The sequence below is a fragment of the Chamaea fasciata genome, unplaced genomic scaffold (genome assembly GCF_029207755.1).
Source record: "Chamaea fasciata isolate MVZ Bird 193981 ecotype frontalis unplaced genomic scaffold, bChaFas1.0.hap1 SCAF_11, whole genome shotgun sequence".
In the NCBI taxonomy this organism is placed as follows: domain Eukaryota; kingdom Metazoa; phylum Chordata; class Aves; order Passeriformes; family Sylviidae; genus Chamaea; species Chamaea fasciata.
The window spans coordinates 17,716,791-17,736,542 of NW_027094096.1; the positions used below are offsets into that span (position 1 = coordinate 17,716,791).

General features: G+C 46.1%; 1 protein-coding gene across 2 annotated transcripts; it reads right to left on the bottom strand.

Annotated features, from left to right (window-relative positions):
* Window positions 1–743: 743 nt before the first annotated feature.
* EIF4E2 (eukaryotic translation initiation factor 4E family member 2) lies at window positions 744–19,079 on the bottom strand. Of its 2 annotated transcripts, XM_066193447.1 has the most exons (8): window positions 18,979–19,079; window positions 18,125–18,239; window positions 16,875–17,009; window positions 14,446–14,550; window positions 11,383–11,535; window positions 11,154–11,290; window positions 3,702–3,780; window positions 744–1,214 (listed from the first exon to the last, which is right to left on the bottom strand). In XM_066193447.1, exons 1-7 carry the CDS (start codon window positions 18,996–18,998, stop codon window positions 3,735–3,737), a joined length of 711 nt encoding a protein of 236 aa, XP_066049544.1. In that variant the 5' UTR covers window positions 18,999–19,079; the 3' UTR covers window positions 744–1,214; window positions 3,702–3,734. The 2 variants fall into 2 exon arrangements, with proteins under 2 accessions (XP_066049544.1, XP_066049545.1); XM_066193448.1 differs by lacking the exon at window positions 3,702–3,780.
* Between the last annotated feature and the right edge of the window lie 673 nt (window positions 19,080–19,752).

Consider the following 19,752-nt stretch of genomic DNA (forward strand, 5'->3'; position numbering starts at 1 on the left):
GTAATTGTCCCAGACAGGGGCTGCTGGTTCTGCAGTCACGAGCAGATTGGCCCAAGCAGCCCCTTCTCCTGGGGGACTGCACAGAGCACACGGGGCAGGAGATGTGCCCCATCACTGGCCACAGCCTCCCCTCCTGGGCCCAAAGCAAAGGCTCCATTAAAAATGAAAGGCAATTGCGAAATTCCCCAAGGAAAAGGAGAAAAGGCTGGAGCTGTTAATGAGTACAATTAGTGTTGTAGTCAAGCAGAATCAGAGGAAATAATTAGCTCCTATTGTTTCCGTGGCATCCAAATTGCAGCCATGCTGGCTTTCCAGGCAACAACCCATCATTTGAGGCTCACCCCAGAGGACAGGGGGTCACTGCCAGCCCCTCTTCTGGTCACAGCTGTCACGCAGCTATGCGCAGTAGGCTGGGCCATCGCCTTCTTCTGCTACACCCACTTGGGGCCCAGTTTCCCAGGTGGCCAGAGACTTGCAAACCCCAGTGCACACCAGAAACAGGCTTGGCCCTGAATTCAGCCAGTGTTGCTGGCCCTCCACCAGGACAGAGTGAAGGCAACTGACACCAAACATCTCTTTGCCCTGGTTTAAGGGAAGCTCATATCCCTCTCCATAACAAACACAGGTGGGTACAAGGCACTACTAACCTGGGAGTATAAAGAAGAGGAAAAGACAAAGCAAGCAGCCTAGAGAAATATCACCCCACTGAATTTCAGACAGAGCCAAAAAATGAGAGACTGAAAGAAACAAAGAGACCCAATAATTTATTGGCAGAACTGAAAAGGGGCATTTGAAAACCACAGGGCTGACTCTCAACTGGGATGCTCCTCCCAGCTGCAGAGAGATTTATAATACTGGTATCCCTCAGCAAAAGGCTCTGATGTTGAGGCAGAATCCCAGAGATCCTGCGTGCCATGTAGAGAAAGACAGGAAAGTGCTGCAAGATGCGGCCCCAAGGGCCCGCCGCTAATTGAAAGGCTGCCTCCCGCCCCACTGCTAAAAAAAAGTTTGTGTAAGACAAAATCGGCCTCTATTGTCACCGCTGCTGGAGGGCTTCAGATGGATCCTTCCCCCAGGGAGGAGTGCGAGAGTGGCCCATGAGTCCCTGCAGAGGTCGGAGGGCACTCTCAGTGCTTTCAACACGGAGAGAGGAGCTTAGTGCCAACTCTTGTTCTCACAATGTGATTTTTGTGTTTCGAAAGCTTGAATTATCCCTGGAAAAGAGGGAAGGAAAAAAAGTGGTTAAATATGTGCATTCCTTCAGATCACAGCACTTCCTCATTCTCCCCACCACAGCTACCAGTGTTGCCACCCCAGTACATCACTCAAAGTCAACACTTGTTAAATCTCCCATGCAGATCTTCCTAACTCCTAACTTCTCAAATAAGTCAGCTGTCACTCCAGAACACTCATAACAGAGGGAGATCCTAGTTCATCCCCATTCAATGGGAAGAAAAAATTGTCATCTCCTGTAAGCAAAGCACATGACAGAATGTGGAAATTTCCCTGATGCATTCTGGTGTTTAAACAACTTGCAAAGTCTCTTCCTTACCAAATATTTATCTTGGGGATTCTGCTTGGAGCACAAATATACTATCAGACCAACCTCACCCTGCCTCTGTCCCTCGTATTTAGTCATACTGTCAACAAGTTTAGCACTCTGATCTCTCCTACCTTAAAAGAGTATCTAATCTGAAAAGGGTGTTTCCCTCAAGTTTAAATAGAAGAGTTTCTTCAGCAGCTTCTATTCACTCGTGAGTACAGCCACCAGCCTCAGGGGCTACTGACCAAGGAAGGAGTGCTGGTCTACAACTTCCCTCAGTACAGTCTCATGGCACTGCAGCAATTGAAGATGGGGCAGGTTGTAGAAATCTGTTACTGCTTACTGCCAGCCTGTGAGCAGCAGCAGCAGGCAAAGCATATTTCCACATTAATAGGTGGTGCGTTGGAAACAAAGGAGATAACAATTACTTGAGAGGATAGGTTTGGCAGCTCTTCCCATAAACAGGGACAGGGCTGTAAGTTGCCCAAGCCAAAACATTTAGGGATGTCCCAGGACATACCACACCAAATGTTGAAAAGCAAAGGCAGCAACTTCAGCAGCAAGGTGCTGCGCAGGACCGTGAAATTCCACTCAAACCCTTGAGCTATCATTGTGTGCTGCCAGAAGCTGCATGGCAGCTGTACCAGCACAGGCTGGAACACCTCCAGGAGGTGGGCTGGAGAACTGCAAGAGCAGAATGAAGTAAAAACCACCTTTTAGAGTTCAAGAAGTTACTCTGCTATGACATGACAGCAAAAACCATGCTGGAGGCCATCTGCAGAACACTGAGGTTCACCTTTGCACTCGCCAGAAGAGCAGACTGGGCTGCCATTTCGGAATGTGATTCAGGATTCATTAACTGGATTCTGGTTAATTTGCAACAATGGTTTGGCTTTCTAGCCCATACTGGACTTTCACCTATGCCATCTGCCTCAGGAGGCCAGCACACTTCAGGTAGCTCTTTAGTGGACATTTTCCCTCCTTTTGCCTTTATTGGGGTGCCCCAGGCCCTCTGCTCATCCCTGCTCAGCACAGGCCACCCGATACAGCTGAGAGCTAAATGAACTCTGCCATGGTTTTCCTCTACCCTTGGCACATTTGCTGCCCTCAGAGCCTGGTATGTCATGAAGTGAGCTGGTTTCCTCTTCCAGAAGGACACGTGAAAGTCATTTAACAATAACAACACTATCAAGTGCCTGTGTAGTATTTTGTAAACACTGATCCTCACAAAAAGCCAAATCTGTGAGGAGAGAGAGGTATTATTTTCACCCATGACTTCAGAGCAAGGTATGAGAACACTGCTTGCTCAATGCTGCGGAGGGAGGTTTTGGGATCCCCAGTAGCTCCTCAGAGCTCAGCTGTGTTGGAGCAGCTACATTCCACTGCCCAGTTATGGGAACTGGGCAGAGTAAATGCTTCCTTCCAGTAGATTCCTCTGCTCTGGCACTCAGCAATCCAGTGATCCCACCTGGCTACAATCAACCCAAGTCTCATGGCCAGGCCTCTTGCTGGTCCTTCTTAAGGGCCTGCTACCAGGGAAGTGGGCACTGCAGGGAAAAACAATCTGAGCTGTGAGGCTCCCAGCAGCCCTGGGCTCACCTTGGCTGCCTTCTCTGCACACCTTGGCTGACACTACCAGCAGTAGAGGGTGGTTGTCTCATTAGCCACAACATTATTATTTCTACCTACAGTAGCTACTGGGTGTCCTTCCTGAACAAGCTTTTATTGACCAATTAATCTATTCTATTTCTTTTGTTAAAGAGCTGTGTGTCAGGCCCCAGGTGCCTCTCTCAGTGTCCATCACCAGGATGTGCTTAGGATTTATTTACCACTCCATACCTGCTTACAGTCAATCCTAGGCAACACACCCAAGCTGAAGACATACCTCTCAGCCTCCTGGGACTAGGTCTGGGATACAAGTGCCTCATACAGAGGAAGGACACATTAGCAAAATAGCACAGAGCACCTCAACAGAAAATGTTGTTTTCTGATAAAAAAAAAAAAATTAAAAAATAATTTTGACCTTTGGAAAAGAACGACTAGCAGAATGAACCACCATCAGGTTCATAAGGCAAGAGAACATGCCAGCCCATGGGAAGAAGGTTGGAAGCTGAGAGGTATGCCATGAAGTCACATAGGAAGAAAGATGAGGCCCTACCCTGGGTGTGACAGAGGGAGGGGGAGCGTTCGATCAGCGGCCACTGCTGTTCACCAGGCCATGAAACTCCTCCCAGGCCCTGGCAAGCCAGAGGGAAAAAAAATGAAATAAAAACCAAAAAAATAGCACTTCAGATCAAAGGCTTCTTAACTTTTAACGAGAGCAGAAACATACAATGACGTTTAAAAGGCACTTGTCTTCAGAGAGCAAGGCAATATTCTCTGATAGCCCTAGTGGAAATAGCATCCTTAAAATCCAGCCAAACATCTGACAGCGCAAGGCAGCTTTAGCGTTCTGCACAGGCATGAAGCGTTCCCACTGGCTGCTGGTGATAAAGCCACATTAATACCCAGAGACAGGTATGACCTTCCTAGTCACAAGTGGAATATCCATTTCCTATTGCTCATAAAATAGCCCATGTTACGTCTTTCTGGAGGATTATCACATTCCTTGGCTGGTTAAACTCAGCCAGTTACTGGCCTCATGCTTTGCCACATACTGCATATGCAGGTAATCCCCCCAAAACAGGCTTCTTTTAATGCCACACAGCTTAGTTCTTACAAAATTCTTTGATTAGGCAGCAGAATCCAGTTGTTTTTAGGAAGTCTCATTTCCTATTGTAAACCTGCGTTGTTAATGATGACCCAGTAAAAACATCACAACTGTTTGAAATGAAAATGTTTTTAGGTAAGTTGGAGGGACAGGCCCAACACTGCATTCCCTGGTGGAGAACGTTACTGACAGAAGAAGGCAGCAGACTGAAAAATTGCTGTTGGTTTTACGAAGGCAGCATACTGAAAAGCCTCTCAGGGAAAACATGCTGAGGTTAATGTGAGCATGAGTATTATCTTCTGGGATCAGAGACATCAAAGAACCTCATAGTTCTCCATGCCCAGCAAAACAGTACTGGTACCTACAGCACATGCCAAACCATTTTCTGAAGCCACAGAGTCCCATGGAGCTGGAAGGACCTTAAAGAGAACCCAGGTCAATCATAAACTCAGACCACCCTCTAGATTTTTTTGCTGATACTTCTCAGCTACTTCACATTTTGTTTTGTGCACTGCCTCATCAGGCCACTGCAACACAACAGAAGAGTCCAGAAATGGAAACCTTGTGTTAGCCAGCACCTGTGCCAGAACTAGACCACCAACCTGGCTCTTATCTGAGCCTCAGAGTCAAGCTCCCAAATAGCATCTGCAAAAGCAGCTCAGGTGTCACATGCTCTTTCCCAGCAAGTCATAGCCCAAACAAACACAGAGACCTCAGAGTTCAACAACCTCTCTCCAGAAGAGAGCTGGGGAGAAGAGAAACCCAGTCTGAAGCCCTCTTAGTTGTTGGTAATCTTTGCACATTTCCAGACTTGTCAAAAAATATCCACCTTCAAGTCTTCCCTCCAAACTCCCTTGTATCACTACAACATTCCCATCTCCACAATCACATCTTCCTTTCCTCTCCCACAGTTCTCCCAAACTTGTAACTTCTCAGCAGAAGGAATACAAGGGCAGATTACTTGTCAACATAATCGATAATTTATTACCCTTTTCACAGTAAGGAGTTCCTTGTTCCAACATCCCAATAACATCATGCACAGTCCTTCATCTCTGTCCTCACAGACAGAGAGAAAAAGCTCTTCCAGCCAAGAATTTTTAATTCAAGACCCTCATACATATTATAGTTCTAATGACTCCAACTATCTGCTGACTTGACTGAAAAAATCCACTAGGATGTGTCTGCCCTAATGTACCTAAACTACACTAGGAAAGCAAACTGCTCTCATTCCATACTGAAAAAGGCTGTCAGTTAATTTCATCTGGCAGAATCTTTATGACCTGTGACATGCCAAAGGCACAGTGCCAGAGAGTCTAAGAGGTTATTTTTATGTATAGACATTTTTAGTACCTTATTGCCATACTGTCTGCACAGTGATCAGATACTCAGTGAATTGATCTCCAACACTTAGATTATTCCCATTGAACAGAGGGGAAATGGAAACGTTAGCAGGCTAAACAAAGCCAGCCAGAGCTGTTCTTCCACACTCATTCCTGACCCACAACTGTTGAAACTTCGTACCTTCTTCCCCACTGCCCAGGGTCAGGACCCAGACAGGGCTCCCTTTAGCCCCAGCAGGTAAGTTGGAGGAAAAAAATGAGAAAAGAAGCTACTATCTCCCCAAAAAGAAAAAAAAAAGGCAAAAAAAGGGGAAGACTCCAGCAAAAACAGGAAGGACAGTCTTAGTTGCTTCAAGGTGCTTTCCAAATCATCATTGTGCAAGCAGCACTAGCTGTTTTCTGTAAACATCCATTTCTGTAAACATTAAGTCCTAGCACTTTGCCTACAATATTTCTCTGTGCAACCCTGCTCCTTACCCTCTCCTTCCCCAGCTAAGAAAGGATCCAGAGAGCTCAGAGTGCACTTATGGTACCTTACAAAGGGCACCAAGATCTGACCCTTTTGCCAGCCCATGTGGAACCTTCCAGCACACTGACCACTCACTGCACTCTGCAGGTGTCCAGAGCAGCACAGCCTTTCTGGGTGCTTCCCCTGGGATTTGTTCACAATCAGAGAAGAACTCTGCAACTAACAGCTTGAAAAAAATCTAGGAGAGTCCTCTAGCCTGAAATAATTCTTCCACCTCTCTGGCAGTACCTGCAGAAAAGGCAATATAACATAACTAAATAAATACTGCTAAACTGACCTCCTTGGAAAAAAAAAAAAGTCCATGAAATAAATAGGTTATAGGCACTTTTTTGGTAAGAGACAGGCCACCAAGATAAGAAAGCCTTTCTCACAAAGTCATGGACACTTCTGAATAAAGCACATTATGTTGATGGAGAATGAGTCAATGACTCCATCAATTCAAAGACCAGGTCTAGGCAAGTGCTCTTAGCCTTGCAGCACCTGGAAACATTACTGGAATTGGAAAATGGAGTGATAAACGAATGAAGCCAATATTGCAGAAACTCGGGAGAAGAGAACAGAGATCAGATGTGGAACCTCACTGATCTCTAGACTTTATTCCTGCTCTCAGACTTCAATGGATGAGGGTGAAACAATGCATCTCTAGAGCTGGCAAGACCCAAGGCAACCTGCCTTTCCCTGACAGGCATCAGACAATGTGTGAAGGCCCCATCTGCAAACCATTTCTCTTTAGGCAAGATAAACCCTGCCTGCTCCATTTAGAACGTAGTCAAAGGCAAAGGTGTCACAAGTACAACAGCGGCACTTAGGAGTTCTCCTAAGGTTTTGGAAATTAGCAAGCAAATGGAAGCCAGTGATATAAAACCACAACAGTTACCAGATTAGCTGAACTCTGCTGTGACAAGTAAGACCTCACAAACACCCTACCACCAGTTTACTGTCTCATAAACACTGATCTTCTTGCCCAACACCTGCCACTTCCACAGGGATTTCTCTCTGGAATACCTCTTTTGTTTTTGCTATTCCTCTCTTTTTGTCCTGAGAACCTCACCCCTGCAGTCTTCTTACAGTGCATTATTCCCTCCATAGGATATCCTCTTGTTTCCTACCTACAATATAGTCTGAGGCCATTTCCTCCAACTGCCTGCAGTGAAATGAACCCAGTGCCAGCTCTATTAAGATCAACTATTCTTCTCATTTACTCGAGCCATCCCATTAGTTATCACTGGTGACTTTGAAAGGAAAGGATAGTTTTATACCCTGCTCAGCTCTCACTGCAGCAGGCACTTACGAATAAGCGAAGCTTTGTTTTCAGAAAAAGCAGCCTTGCTTTAGAGCTGACAGGACAATCCATAATGTCACACAGCAACCAAAACATTTCCACACCAGCCTGTACAGTGGCAACCTGCTGCTGGCCACTGTTCTGGTCTCTCCTGGCACTGGAAGCAGCGTTGCTGTATTTGCCTGGGATTCCTGGAGGGTATTGTGGGTGAGAGCTCACAACAAAGGAGATGGTCACTGGCAACACAGTCATCAGTGTGGAAAAGAAGGGCTGATAAGCCCAGGCAAGGCAAAGGTGTATGCAAGGCAGCCACAAACTTCATGCTGCAATGCTCAAATGTGAAAGTGATCACTTCCCCTCCACCCCTCTCCCAACTGCAGATACCTGAGTATTTTCAGTGGCTTTGCTGAGACATGGCCAGGCTGTGCTTGGCAAAATTCTGCTTTCAAAAAAAAAGCTACGGCAGCAAAAGAGGCTGGGTTTTTTTCCTTTAATTTCAAGCCACAGGAAGTACCACTGTCCATAAGCCACTGTCACTTTTGGACCTTGTCACCTCCAAGGTTAACAACACTGATGAACTGAACCCATTAAGTGGTTCACTGCATGTGAGTGCTCCTCTCTCAGTGCACCTCTGAGGGAACAAAGAGAAGCAATTTCTCTCCAGCTACTGAAACAAGGTAGCCCAAATAATGTCACATATGTTCTCTTCAGGTGCTCAGTGCTGTAAAGTCTAAGGTACTATAAATCCCCTGGAATTATGCAAAGTCTAAGAGATTGTTCTAGCTCTCCTAGCAAGATTGGAAATTCATACAGACTAGGCTGACCCTTCTACTCGCTGGGATTTAGGCAGCTTGTCAATATCACAAGCAAGGGAAAGGACAAACACAGGAAAATTGCAATGAAAGATCTGCTTATCTAGCTAAATGCATATGCTCCACCAGTGAGAGCAGGAAGGACAGAATGCAGAACAGCTCCTTGGAATAGCTGTGACTCAACAGGTACTTCTCAGATGCAGCTTGGCAGCACCACCACTTTCTGAAACAAAGGGGGCTACAGCCTCACTGATAACTCATGAAAAATGGTGTCTAGAAATGATTTAATATGAAATGCATCATCGCAAAAGGAATGTACAAAACCTGAAACACAGAGCTCAAGTTCCACAGTGAGAGGCATGCTAGCAATTTCTACAGAAGCATTCATTTACAGTGCGTCAAAAGCTAATCCAGGTCAATTCACTTCCTAAAAGTCAAGGTTTTGAGAAATGCCTGTTCTTTTCTTGCTAAGCATGCTCCCTTCCCTGAAGCACAATCAATGCCAATCAAACCCCGCACATGAGCAGAGCTCTAGTGGAGAGATGCAGCCCATACAAATGAAAAATGCCACAAGCCCCCCTCAAAAGGCAGCTCTGACAAAGCCTAGAGCACAGCTCTTCCATTAGAGCTTTTCATGAAACACAGCCAGAGTGTGAATATAGAGTGCTGGCTAGAAAGCCCTCCCGAGTCATAAATCACATGGTACATGTGCAGCATAAGTGGAGTTTATTCATGACGGACAGTATTTCAACAGGACTTGATAGATGGGCGAGGAACAGGAGCCAGACTTTATGGAGGATAGAACTAGTTACTCAAGAGATTCTTTATTAGTGAGAGAACCTTAATGATATGAAGCTAAGCCAAGCAGAGTCAGACTGAAGGCTGGGGCTGGCCCGCTCTTCTCTGTCACATAGCAGTCACCGTCACCTCTCTGCAGCTGCTGCCCCTTGCTGCCTGCTGGTACCAGGCAAGAGAGGCACAAGAAGTTGGTCTGTGCATCCCTACACAGAAACTCCACCGACAGCATTTCTGCTCTGAATTTACACCAGTGCCATTGGACAGAGACGCTGGAGAGCACTGCAATCAGACTGCTGCAGCTCAAGAGAGGTAATGGGAAAAAAGGGGCTTTCATGATGCCCTACATGGCAGAAGGTTAATTGCTTAGACCTACCTGACTGGGACATCATCAAAGCAATTCCTGACTAACCCTCCTACCCACAGAAGAATGGGAAGACAAGCCAGCTGGCCTCTATTTAAGAATTGCTCCCAGCTGTAACCTGAGCTACTAAACTTGATACTTCCAACACCTGTTATTCTCAAACAGGCTCATTTTGCACCACACGTCAGCAGCACAAAATGAAACTTGGATGCCATGCAGGAAGCGAAGGCATCAAGCACAGCATGCTACACTGGTGTAGGGAAATGAGGCCACAGTTCTGGATGCACCATCACTCAAGTCCTTACACCTGCCAGAGCGAAACCAAACATTGCTATAGCGGCATTCTCTGTGCTAGAAAGTGCTGCTGGTGATAGCTCACAAGGGAAAAGACACATCATTCCCATTCTACACTTGCTACATGAAACACCACCACATCTTAGGACAGCTGGCTCCATACACAGCTTTTACTACAGAGACTGTGAGAAGTCAAACACCTCCCTGCTCTAACCACAAAGCCGCATCACCGCAGTCTGCTGCTGAACAGGAGTAAAATACTCTGTTGTGTGTCCACATGAGCACGCTGCTATTTCCCTACATGGACAGAGAGTCCATAGTGCCCTCTCCTGGCAAAAAGTGCGTGAGAAACGTTAGTGGCAAAATCACGGGGAAAAAAAAATCATCTTTCCCTTCCCTTTCCCATGCACAAAGGAGGGAAAGCCACATGGAACACTAGATGCCTACAGTGAAAATCTACTTTCAACGAGATTTCTGTATAATTACTAGCGACTCACACTCAAAATTGGAAGCTAGCTGTCTGCTAGAACCAGGATTGATCCCATCAAACTGTCTGACAGCAGACTGATGACAGGGTGATTATGTGGAAAGAACAAGCCAGCATGATGAAACAAAGTCATGAAAGATACTTGCACCTTCATTACAGGCAAGATTAGAAAGCTCTCTGCCCCATCAGTGTCTTATTCATTTGTTTTAGTTCTTTTTCTGTGTGCACCTTTTCAAGTATTAATTTAACCAATATGACCTAATCAGTGTATTGGTTTATAATACACTTAAGAAAAAAAGAAAAACAACATATTACTCACCTCTAACTAATACCTATATATGCAATTTTTTGTCTCTTTGTGGGAAATAAAAGTCACCCTGAATGGCCTGATATGGTAAGCTATAATACATTTATTAAAAAATACAGCTGTGCTCTCTGTGTACCATGATCTTCTAGTCTTGTTAAAGAGCCTCTGTCACCAGGGCCTGGAAGACTTAATATACGACGTTTATTATGATTAGAAATCATTTGTACAGCACTGTAAATTCACACAGCACTTTCCCAAGACCATTTATAAGTCTAATGGCACTATAAATCCCTGTTAGCTTCCGCACTTTATTCCCCAGAATCTCTATTTATTCAAATGATTCGACAACCCCCCCACTGTAATTTCATCTTTGAATACATCAAGCCACAGTCCCACCCTGGACTGCCCATTGCCCAAGTGACAAGCTGGGTGGATTGCTAAATTAACCCTGAATCACACATTTAAAAAGAAAAAGGTTTTGCACATGGAACCAAACACCCCCAACAACAGCATGACAACAACACAGGAATTTGGCTCTCAAAGCACGCTGGCAACAACTGCTGCTGTTTGCACTTGAGTTTGCAGTAACAGCCCTAACGCGCACAAGCACTTCCGCCAACGCCTGTGCCGTGCCCTGAGCTGCTCAAGCACACATGCAGCCTGCAGCACCCCCCAGGCCAGCACACGTACTTGATGCTATCGGTGTGGGTTTTATATTCCATGATGGTGTTGGGAGGTAGGTTGAGCACTCTTCGTAACGTGTCGCGTATCCGGGCTGTCGTGGCCTGGTCGCTGGCTGTCTTGTTCCATATGGAGATGATGTCCTCCTGTGGAACAGCACAGGAGGGAGGGCTAAGCACGGGGCACTTGTTGCAGCCCTGCCACACAGAAGCAGGTGCCAGTTCTCAAAAACACTCACCTGGAATCGGACAGAGACGACGGCCCCACAGATTTCTTCCCCCACCATGAACTGCTCTCCCAACATGGCCAGAATAAGATTTTCCCAGCACCGTGACGCTAAGCCCTTCCGCAGACGGATAATCCATTTACCACCATTTTTGTTGGCATCATCCTAGGAAGAGGGGAAATAAATTGATTTGTTTTCTCCTAACTATTTTACTGCTACCCAAAAGAGAGCAGAGCCACAAACAGGAGCAGGTATTGATTAGGTGGGGCAAAGAAGATATTTTCAAGCAAAAGCATTTTATTTCACTTCTCCCCCATATAAGCAGAGACAGAAGAAAACCACTTACTTTGAATACAAAGTACTTGAAACAATGGCCCTCAGCCTTCCAGACAAAGTTCTGTGCCCTGATAACTTGTGTTCTAGTGTTTTGATCCCACTAACAAAGACTAACACCAGCCTGCCAATCTGAACAAACAGACCCAGAGGCAAAGACTTTAAAACTACTCCTAAACCTGAGAGTGACTCACCATTTGTCCAACCCCCTGTATATGTAGTTCTGCTTGTAAAACAAGATTCCTGTAAAACAGGAGAACCCCCCCATCATAGAGCATGGAAGGCCAGGAAAGAGTTTGCAAAACGGTATTTTAAAAGGAAGCAAAAAATTGATAAACATTTTCCTTCCACACTTCCAAGAACGGGCTCACAAGTTGTGTTAACACAGAAAGGACCACGCTGTTCTCTGAGAACTACTGACATTATTACACATCATACAGCTGAATGCTTGCTCCAGACTGCAGTGACCCGGGGAAATAACCAAAATGAGGGGAGAGAGTAAAAGAAAAATTCTATGTTAAGCACCCAGTCTGTCACCTCAATATTGTGATTGTGTATCTTGAAGCTGACAAAGAGCTGGAAACTGCTACAGCCTCCACTGCTCCCCAGAACGCACAGCTATGTCAAAGAGCAGCTCCTCCTCTGGGCAGAACACTGTGGCCTTCTCTGGTACAACACTGTAGCTGGGAAATCTTACAAGGTGAGAGGGGAACAAATTCCATCCAAAGCTGAAGACAGAGAGGTAGGAACAAGTCAAAGAAGTGGCAATTAGGAAGGGTAAGGGAAGACAGGTCTAGGACAGAAACAGAGAACAAAGAATGATTCAGAGGGGACTGCACAAAACAAGACATCCCTCTCCAAATCCCCAACAATCCCCTCTGCCAAGCTGGAACACACCTTGAAAAGGCCAGGCAAGGCAGCCCAACCCTTCTTAATGAAATAAAGTTAATTTTATTTTAGCCTTAGAGCTTCTCTAGGGCTCAGATAAAACTAAACATTTGTCTGCTCTCTCAGAGACAGCAAGTGCTAATGAAGCAATCCTGAGGAAACATGGAAGTGTCAGCATTAACAGCAGCATTCACCTGACTCCTACTTTTCAGGCATGTGCTGGACTGAAAGGGGAAGGTGTCAGCTCCAGACAAACCTCAAAGCATGACAGGAGCCATCCAAATCAACAAAGTTCTAGGAATGTGGCAGAATCCTGTGAGAAGCAAACTGGTTTCTGTAAAGTACCCATGTTTTCCAAGTTGTGAACGTCACAGCCTTTAGACTGGGAGTTGGGTTTAACTCTTCAAAGTTTCCACAATGACTAATGGGCATCAGAAGAGAGTGATATTGCTAAAAAGACCTCAAAGGTGGCTTAAGCAGGTTCAAGGCTACAGAGAGAGCAGTAACTGGGAGGCAGATGCTGTATCATGTGCTTTATGGCTGTTGTTAGTTTTCTTTCAGGTTAAACAAGCTTCAGTTCAGTCCAGCATTTGATTTTCCTTCACCAGCATAATAATGAACTACAGCCCAGTAAATCACCAGGGAATATTATGCTTAGTGCTTCTGACTTTACCAGAAAAGGCACAGATGGATGCAGAAAAAGATCAGAGCTACACACAGGCACATATGTACCTACAAGAATGACAGTAACTAAGGACTGGTTTGGAAGAGAAAGAAACATAAACAAAGCCCTACAAAGCATGCAGCAATGGGAGGCCAGAAGTGAGACCTCGGGTCCTCTTGTAGAAATGCAAGAAGGAAATAGGGCCAGAAGTAAAAATACTACAGAATCTCTCCACCTCCATCTTAAAATGTATACTGGGGAATGCTTCATAGAAATTCCAGTATCATCAACTTGAGGACTCTATGGTCTACCCACCATCTGAGGAACTTGCTCATCAGGAGTCCAAAGAGGGTTAAACATTTTATATAAATAGTATTTGCAGTAACTGGCTATAAAACACCTTGCTTAAAAAATTGCTAACAAGGGTCACATATAAATTTCTCAGCACCAAGCAGTATAATTAGGTACTTCAGAGAAACACATAAAATCCTCATATTGTGAATGCTATTGGTCATTGCTGGAAGCAGGCCAGGAATTGGAAGAATGATTTGCTGGGAAAAGACTTTTGAAAATTTCTTTCAACAGATTTGGATAAAAATAGAACAAAACTAAAGTGCCCTGGAACAAAAACAAAGAAAACCCAAACCAACCAACCAACCAACCAAAAAACAATTCCAAAAACAAACAAACAAACAAACAAACAAACAAACAAACAAACAAGAGGCATAGTTGGTTTTCCATTTCCAGCTCTGTGTGCAGGCTTTTAACCATTTGCACCTCCTTGACTGAAAAAGCAGGGTTGGTTTTCATAAGCTTTGTTGAATCCCACTTCGAGAGGTCCAGTCCTTCCAGAGGAAAGTCCTGCACTGCTGTCACTGGAGGCAGCTATAAGGGGCAAGGGCCTACACTGTAGAGCTTAGATGGGGTACCCTCTCCATTGGCAATGGCAGTTCAGCAACCTTTGTGGGGGTCCAGCCAGCAAATCCCCATCTCCCCTCTCTGGCAGCAGGACTGTCAGGTTACACAGGACAGAGCTCTGCAGACAAGTTAACAGGAAACCCAGACAAAAGAATTTCAGCCAAGAAAATCTAATGGAGTGCCATTTAATGACAAGAGTCCCTCCACTGTAGAAGGTTCCCTCCAAAATATCGTGGGAAAGTATCAAGGCAGAAATGAGAGCTCCAACTCACCTCCCACATGGGTTTGATGCCCTCTTTGAAAAGATGGAAGTCACTGTGGCCTGTCAGGTCCCCAGGACGTACCATGTGACTGTAAAACCGCCAGAACTGTTCCACCTGCAACAACACCAACCACACAATGAGGCTGCTCAAACTGTTCACAGTCAAGATTTCTACAGAAATATGCTGTCATTTTCACACCAGCTCTCCAGAGCCACCTTCCCCTCCTCTGTTCTACTCTCTTGTCACCGGGGTGTTGGTTAGGCAACACAAAAGGCAACAGTAGTGTCACAGCTTGGGTGCCTGTTTCTGACTGGCTTCATTACTAGGTGACCACTTGAAACATTCAACAGGCGCCTCCAAAGTCACTCAGTATTTGTCTGAAGAAATCTGTGTTAAGGTAACAGCAGTTCTGGAGAAGAGTTCCAAACATATCTTTTAACTTCTACTGTCCAAACTTTCAATCATTGGAACATGCCAAATGCATAAGCTACAGCCAAGCCCCTTTACCCTGCATAACCACTGCTCTCTGTGACCATGGAAACTACAGAAGCCTTCAAAGAAGAAATTTTTTTGTATTTAGTTTTACTGCATGCAGATTTTAAGACAAAATACTCATTCTGGTGCTAGTTTAAGATCAGGAGGCACTATTCAGAGTTTTTGTTTAAATACCTCTTACTTTCTTTTACAATCTGCCATGGTACACTTGGACCACTTCACTTCAACCAGTTCCATTCTGGGACCCCTGTGTCTGCTTGAGACAAGCTGACTGTAAGGCAAGGGACTTCTTTTTTACAGTTCTTAAAAGTAGCATATTTATCTTTTGAGAATCACTGGGTAAGAAAGGATTTGGGAGAGGATGGATCTTTAAAATGAAACAAGGCAGTGGAAGAGATTATACTAATTTCCATATTTTAAGAAGACTCTGCTCAGTAAGACAACAGCTATTAAGCAGACCAGCAGTGCAGCTGGAGGGGTCAGACATCAAACCAAACACTTTATTAGACACCTTAATGACCCGGTCAGCACTTGGAATTCCACTCCAATCTGCGACCTCTGCCATCCAAGCTGGAATTTGCTTTTATAGCCAATAAAATTATGAACCAAGACTGAGGAGGGGTCAGAAGCAATCTATTTTTGTCAGGCACGTCCAAACATCCATGGGGAAATTACACTCCCACAGTGAGGGAACATGCCCTCTAGTGGTTCACATTTCACAGCTTTTAGAGCTTTCCACTGAAAAGACAAGAATAAATCTGAACTCAGACTCAGTTAGACAATTCTTTTTGAAGTTTGCTCTTCCATCTCCTTAAACAGAATTTGGACCCAAACACATTAGCAGATATGTTGGCCAGTCTCTCTCCATCCTAACAGAACTGCAGCACTTTCAGCTGACAACGCCCCAACAAATTCTCTGCAGCCAAGAGCAGGCAACAGAATATTCAACACTGTTTTTCCTCTAAGGAGCTAAAAATCAATGCTAAGTCTACACTGATTTATCAGACTGAAAAGTTATTGCCAGATCATCAAGTGGCAGCCACATTTTTAATCCTCTGAACTGAAACTACTTGCTCACAAAGGGTAATAGGAGCTCTTCTTCCCACCCTTATCCTTTGTGGATGCAGTAACACAACCCAGCTGCTCAGACAGGCATATTTTTTATGCAGCCTCCAGAAGGAATAAAGGGCTGTTTTTATAAATTCTCATACTACAGAGGATATGTACTGGTGGGCAAAATTAACATTTATGAGACCCTGAAAAAACTAGGCAAACACCAGATTGAGAAGAAAAAGGAAGAAAACAGCCAAGAGACTTCTTGGGCTCTAGAACAGTTACAGGGACTCATTTTGCTTATGTATCTTGGGCTTTTGAGAGTGGATTTACTCTGCCAGCACCACGCAAAAACCCAACGCCACCTTTCCAGGACACACTCAAGTTTATTCCAGAAGCAAGGAACCACAGAGTGGAAGGGGAAAGGCAGCACAATTTGCCTTTTAATTAACTTGACTGCAGCATCAAACTGCACCTTGTCCATCACTTCCAGACAGACAACAGGCCACCAGCTGTCGGCAAATACAGCAGGCCAGATGCTTATTCCAAACACAGTTTCTGTGGTGGGAAGTGTGTGGGGGACAGTACAGAAACAGAACAGAAAAGTTGTTCCTTTCCTCTCTTGCTCCAGCCATAAACGAACTACACGGCTGCTCTTTGTTTTTTTCTATTATTATACCAGCTACCACCATGCACAGAGAGAGGTCTAGCACAGGGCAGAGGAAAAGTCCTAGAAACACATCTCCTGATGTAATTCAAGAGCTCGTTTGGCAAATCACCCACTGCCCCACGAGCAGTGGTGCAGTGTGAGTGCACAGAGCCAGCACAAGGGCCAGGCCAGCAGGAGCAGGCTGTGCCCAGGTGACACAGGGACAGCAGGGGGTACTCACGGAGGCGAAGGTGCCGATCTGTTTGATGTTCTGTTCGTAACTCTGGGAGCTGGTGGGGCGGCCGGGGGTCCGCCGGGAGTACCAGAAGGTGTAGTTATACTGCAAGGGGTGCTCAGCGGGCCCCGGGACCACAGCCTGCAGGACAGAAAGGCTTGTTTACCCCTCCCATGCTCCTCTATAAAGATGGGAATGGGAAAAATTACATTTAACAGCATATAAAAGCAACCATTCAAGCCATCAGAGGCATCGTTACTGGTTTTTTTTTAGTCCTGTGCCTGTCTCAAAGGAAAGAAAAAAAGGACAAACTAAAAAGGGAAATGGGAGACCTTTAACTTTTTCAAATGAAGGGAAAAAAACTACACTCTCCTCCTCTGGGAAGGATAAACCCCACTTATAATGAATCATGATTCAAATGCAATTAAAACTCTGGTGACACCAATTGCCTCAAGCAACCAACACCCCAGTGCTCTGGGAAGATTAATCTAAGAACTTGTTATGTCAGCTTTGGCACAACCCATCACCAGCAGTGGGCAGCAATCACTTTTCAACTTCCAAAACACTGATTTCTGATTAAAAATACTTCTAATGAGCACAAATGAGGCTAATGAGAGCTCATTAGCCAGGAGTCAAAACTTACAGAGAAAACCCCAATCAAAGCCCTTATCTTGTACTACTTGATGTTGTTACAGGAGTTACCAGGGCTTAAATCTCTACTTTCCCAAGTTTACAAGGGTTGCATTACTTTGAACAGAACAGTTTTCTTAAACACAAGATGAAAAAAAAAAAAAAAGCCTCAAGCTGGGAGAGATACATGCCTTATGCATTCTTGACAAGGCCACATTACACACAGACACACATCTTAAAAGTTATCTCAACAGTGTCACCAACACTACCTGCTAAACCACCTTCAAGCCACTACTCTCCTGTCAGACAGGTGTCCTCCCTCCATGCCCTCTTCCAAATTTGATTTCTGATGAGAATAAAGCTTTATTTCTCATTTCCACTCAAAAGCCTGGCAGGGTACCAGCTATGTTAGTGAAGGGAGCATTCACCCCTCAGATGAGAGGCCTCCAAAAGTGACATAAGATTACTGAAAACAAACACAGCCCCCCTGTTTTCACTGCAGCAAGAACAATGCACTGAGACCACAGCCCTCCAAGACGTATTTTCCTCATCCCTGAACTGAGGGTTGACACCCTAGCACTGCCACACCATGCCCTGGCAGTGGAGTGCAGATGCCAGCACCATACCTTCCTCTTGGTAGTACTCTGTGGTTTCTCACGATCGTTCTTTTCCTTCTCACCGTCTTTCTGTGTGTTATTTTCCTCATTCTGGTCATGGTCTCCACTATCATCATCTTTCAATCTGGTAAAGAAAAATAACAAAGAGAGCCATCACACAGGTGAGAAGGTTCATACCAAGCCCAGGCAGTTCTCTGCTCCAAAGCTCCTCCGTGGTACAGGAGTCACCAGAGTTTGGAAATATACACTTGACAACCCACACAGTAAAAACTACTTCTATTTTCATGCCCATCACAGGCTCCTTGGGCACACACTTTTAAGCTGAAGTGAACCGCGAAACAGCTTTTTGGAACAAACTCAAGGTGTGTGTGCTAGATACTGATCTGCCACAGGAAACCCCAGTTACTTGTTAGGGTTCCCTGCTATTCAGGGGGCCCACATGAAGACCTGTCACTGCATCTCTGCTGACTCTTGCCCACCCGGCTCCCCACGCCCCCTAGCACAGCAGAAGCAGCGCCTCGGGCGAGCAGACACCACGCCAGCACCCAGCACCCCACAGGTCTTTCCGCCCGCCCTATTCCCTGCGAAGGGCCGGAAAAGGCGAGAGACAAGCGGGGCCACGAGGCGGCCCGCGACTCCCCGGTGCGGGACTCCCGCCGGCCCACCGCCCACACCTCTGGGCCCCGCAACCCCTCGGGGCCAGGCCGGGCCCCGGCTGCAGGGACGGGGCTGTGCGGAGCCCCGTGACTCATCGCGTCTCGCCCGCCCGGCGCTGGGGCAGCAGCGGGAGGCGCCGGCGGAGCTCGGGGCCGTGCAAGCCCCGCACCGGGGGCCGGTCGGGGGGGGGCCGGGGTGACACTCACGCGTCGAATTTGTTGTTCATCGTCGCTCGCTGCCGCCGCCACCCCCGTTCGCCTCAGCGACTTCCGCCCTGCTGAGTCCGCCAGCGAAACCTTTCCGCCGCTTCCGGCGGCCCCGCCATACCCTCCCGCGTTTCCCCCCGGAGCCGTAACCCTGCGCACGGCGGGCGGGGAAGGGAACGCGCTGCCGGGAGCGCCCCTCAGGGCAGCGCCGCCATCTTGGGTGTGGCGTTGCTGCCGCCGGCGACCGAGCCAGAGCGTTACAAATTATGCATACAAATAATTTTGTTCTGCTAAATGCAGTTTCAGGAATCAGACAGTTTCCCTTCTCTAAAGGGTTTTCCCACCTTGCCTCTTATGTCCGCTGGCGACAGGGAACCCCAGCTCGACGCCCTCCCCATCGGTCTGTCCTTCGTGTGCAGTGAGGGATGGCACAGAAAACGGGAAAAATGTCCCAGTAAAGAGCCTGCAAGCTGATGAAGTGATAATGGACACTTCGTAGAGGATACGGATAGTTCCTCCTTCAGCATCTCCTTGTACTTCATGAATCTGTTCCCACCTTACTCCATGAGTGCAGAGTCTTTTCACAGTGCTTTGCAAATCTCTAACCAATAATTTCTTCTATATGTCAGAATTGGTAAATAGAGTTCTGAGTGCTGTCGTTTCTGTTTCTGTATCAATCTGTGATGTGGAAAGAGTCAGCCCGCCCATCCTATTGTCTTACGGGCTCAAACCTGTCTTCATAACCTTAGAAAACATGGAAAATTATTTAGAAAT

Excerpts from the sequence above, each read along its gene's own strand:
- EIF4E2 (XM_066193447.1), bottom strand. The coding sequence starts at position 18,998 with ATGAACAACAAATTCGACGC. Across the intron at positions 17,010-18,124 it reads AGAGTACTACCAAGAGGAAG|GCTGTGGTCCCGGGGCCCGC; the intron begins GTATGGTGCTGG and ends TCTGTCCTGCAG. Across the intron at positions 14,551-16,874 it reads AGATCGGCACCTTCGCCTCC|GTGGAACAGTTCTGGCGGTT; the intron begins GTGAGTACCCCC and ends GTGTTGTTGCAG.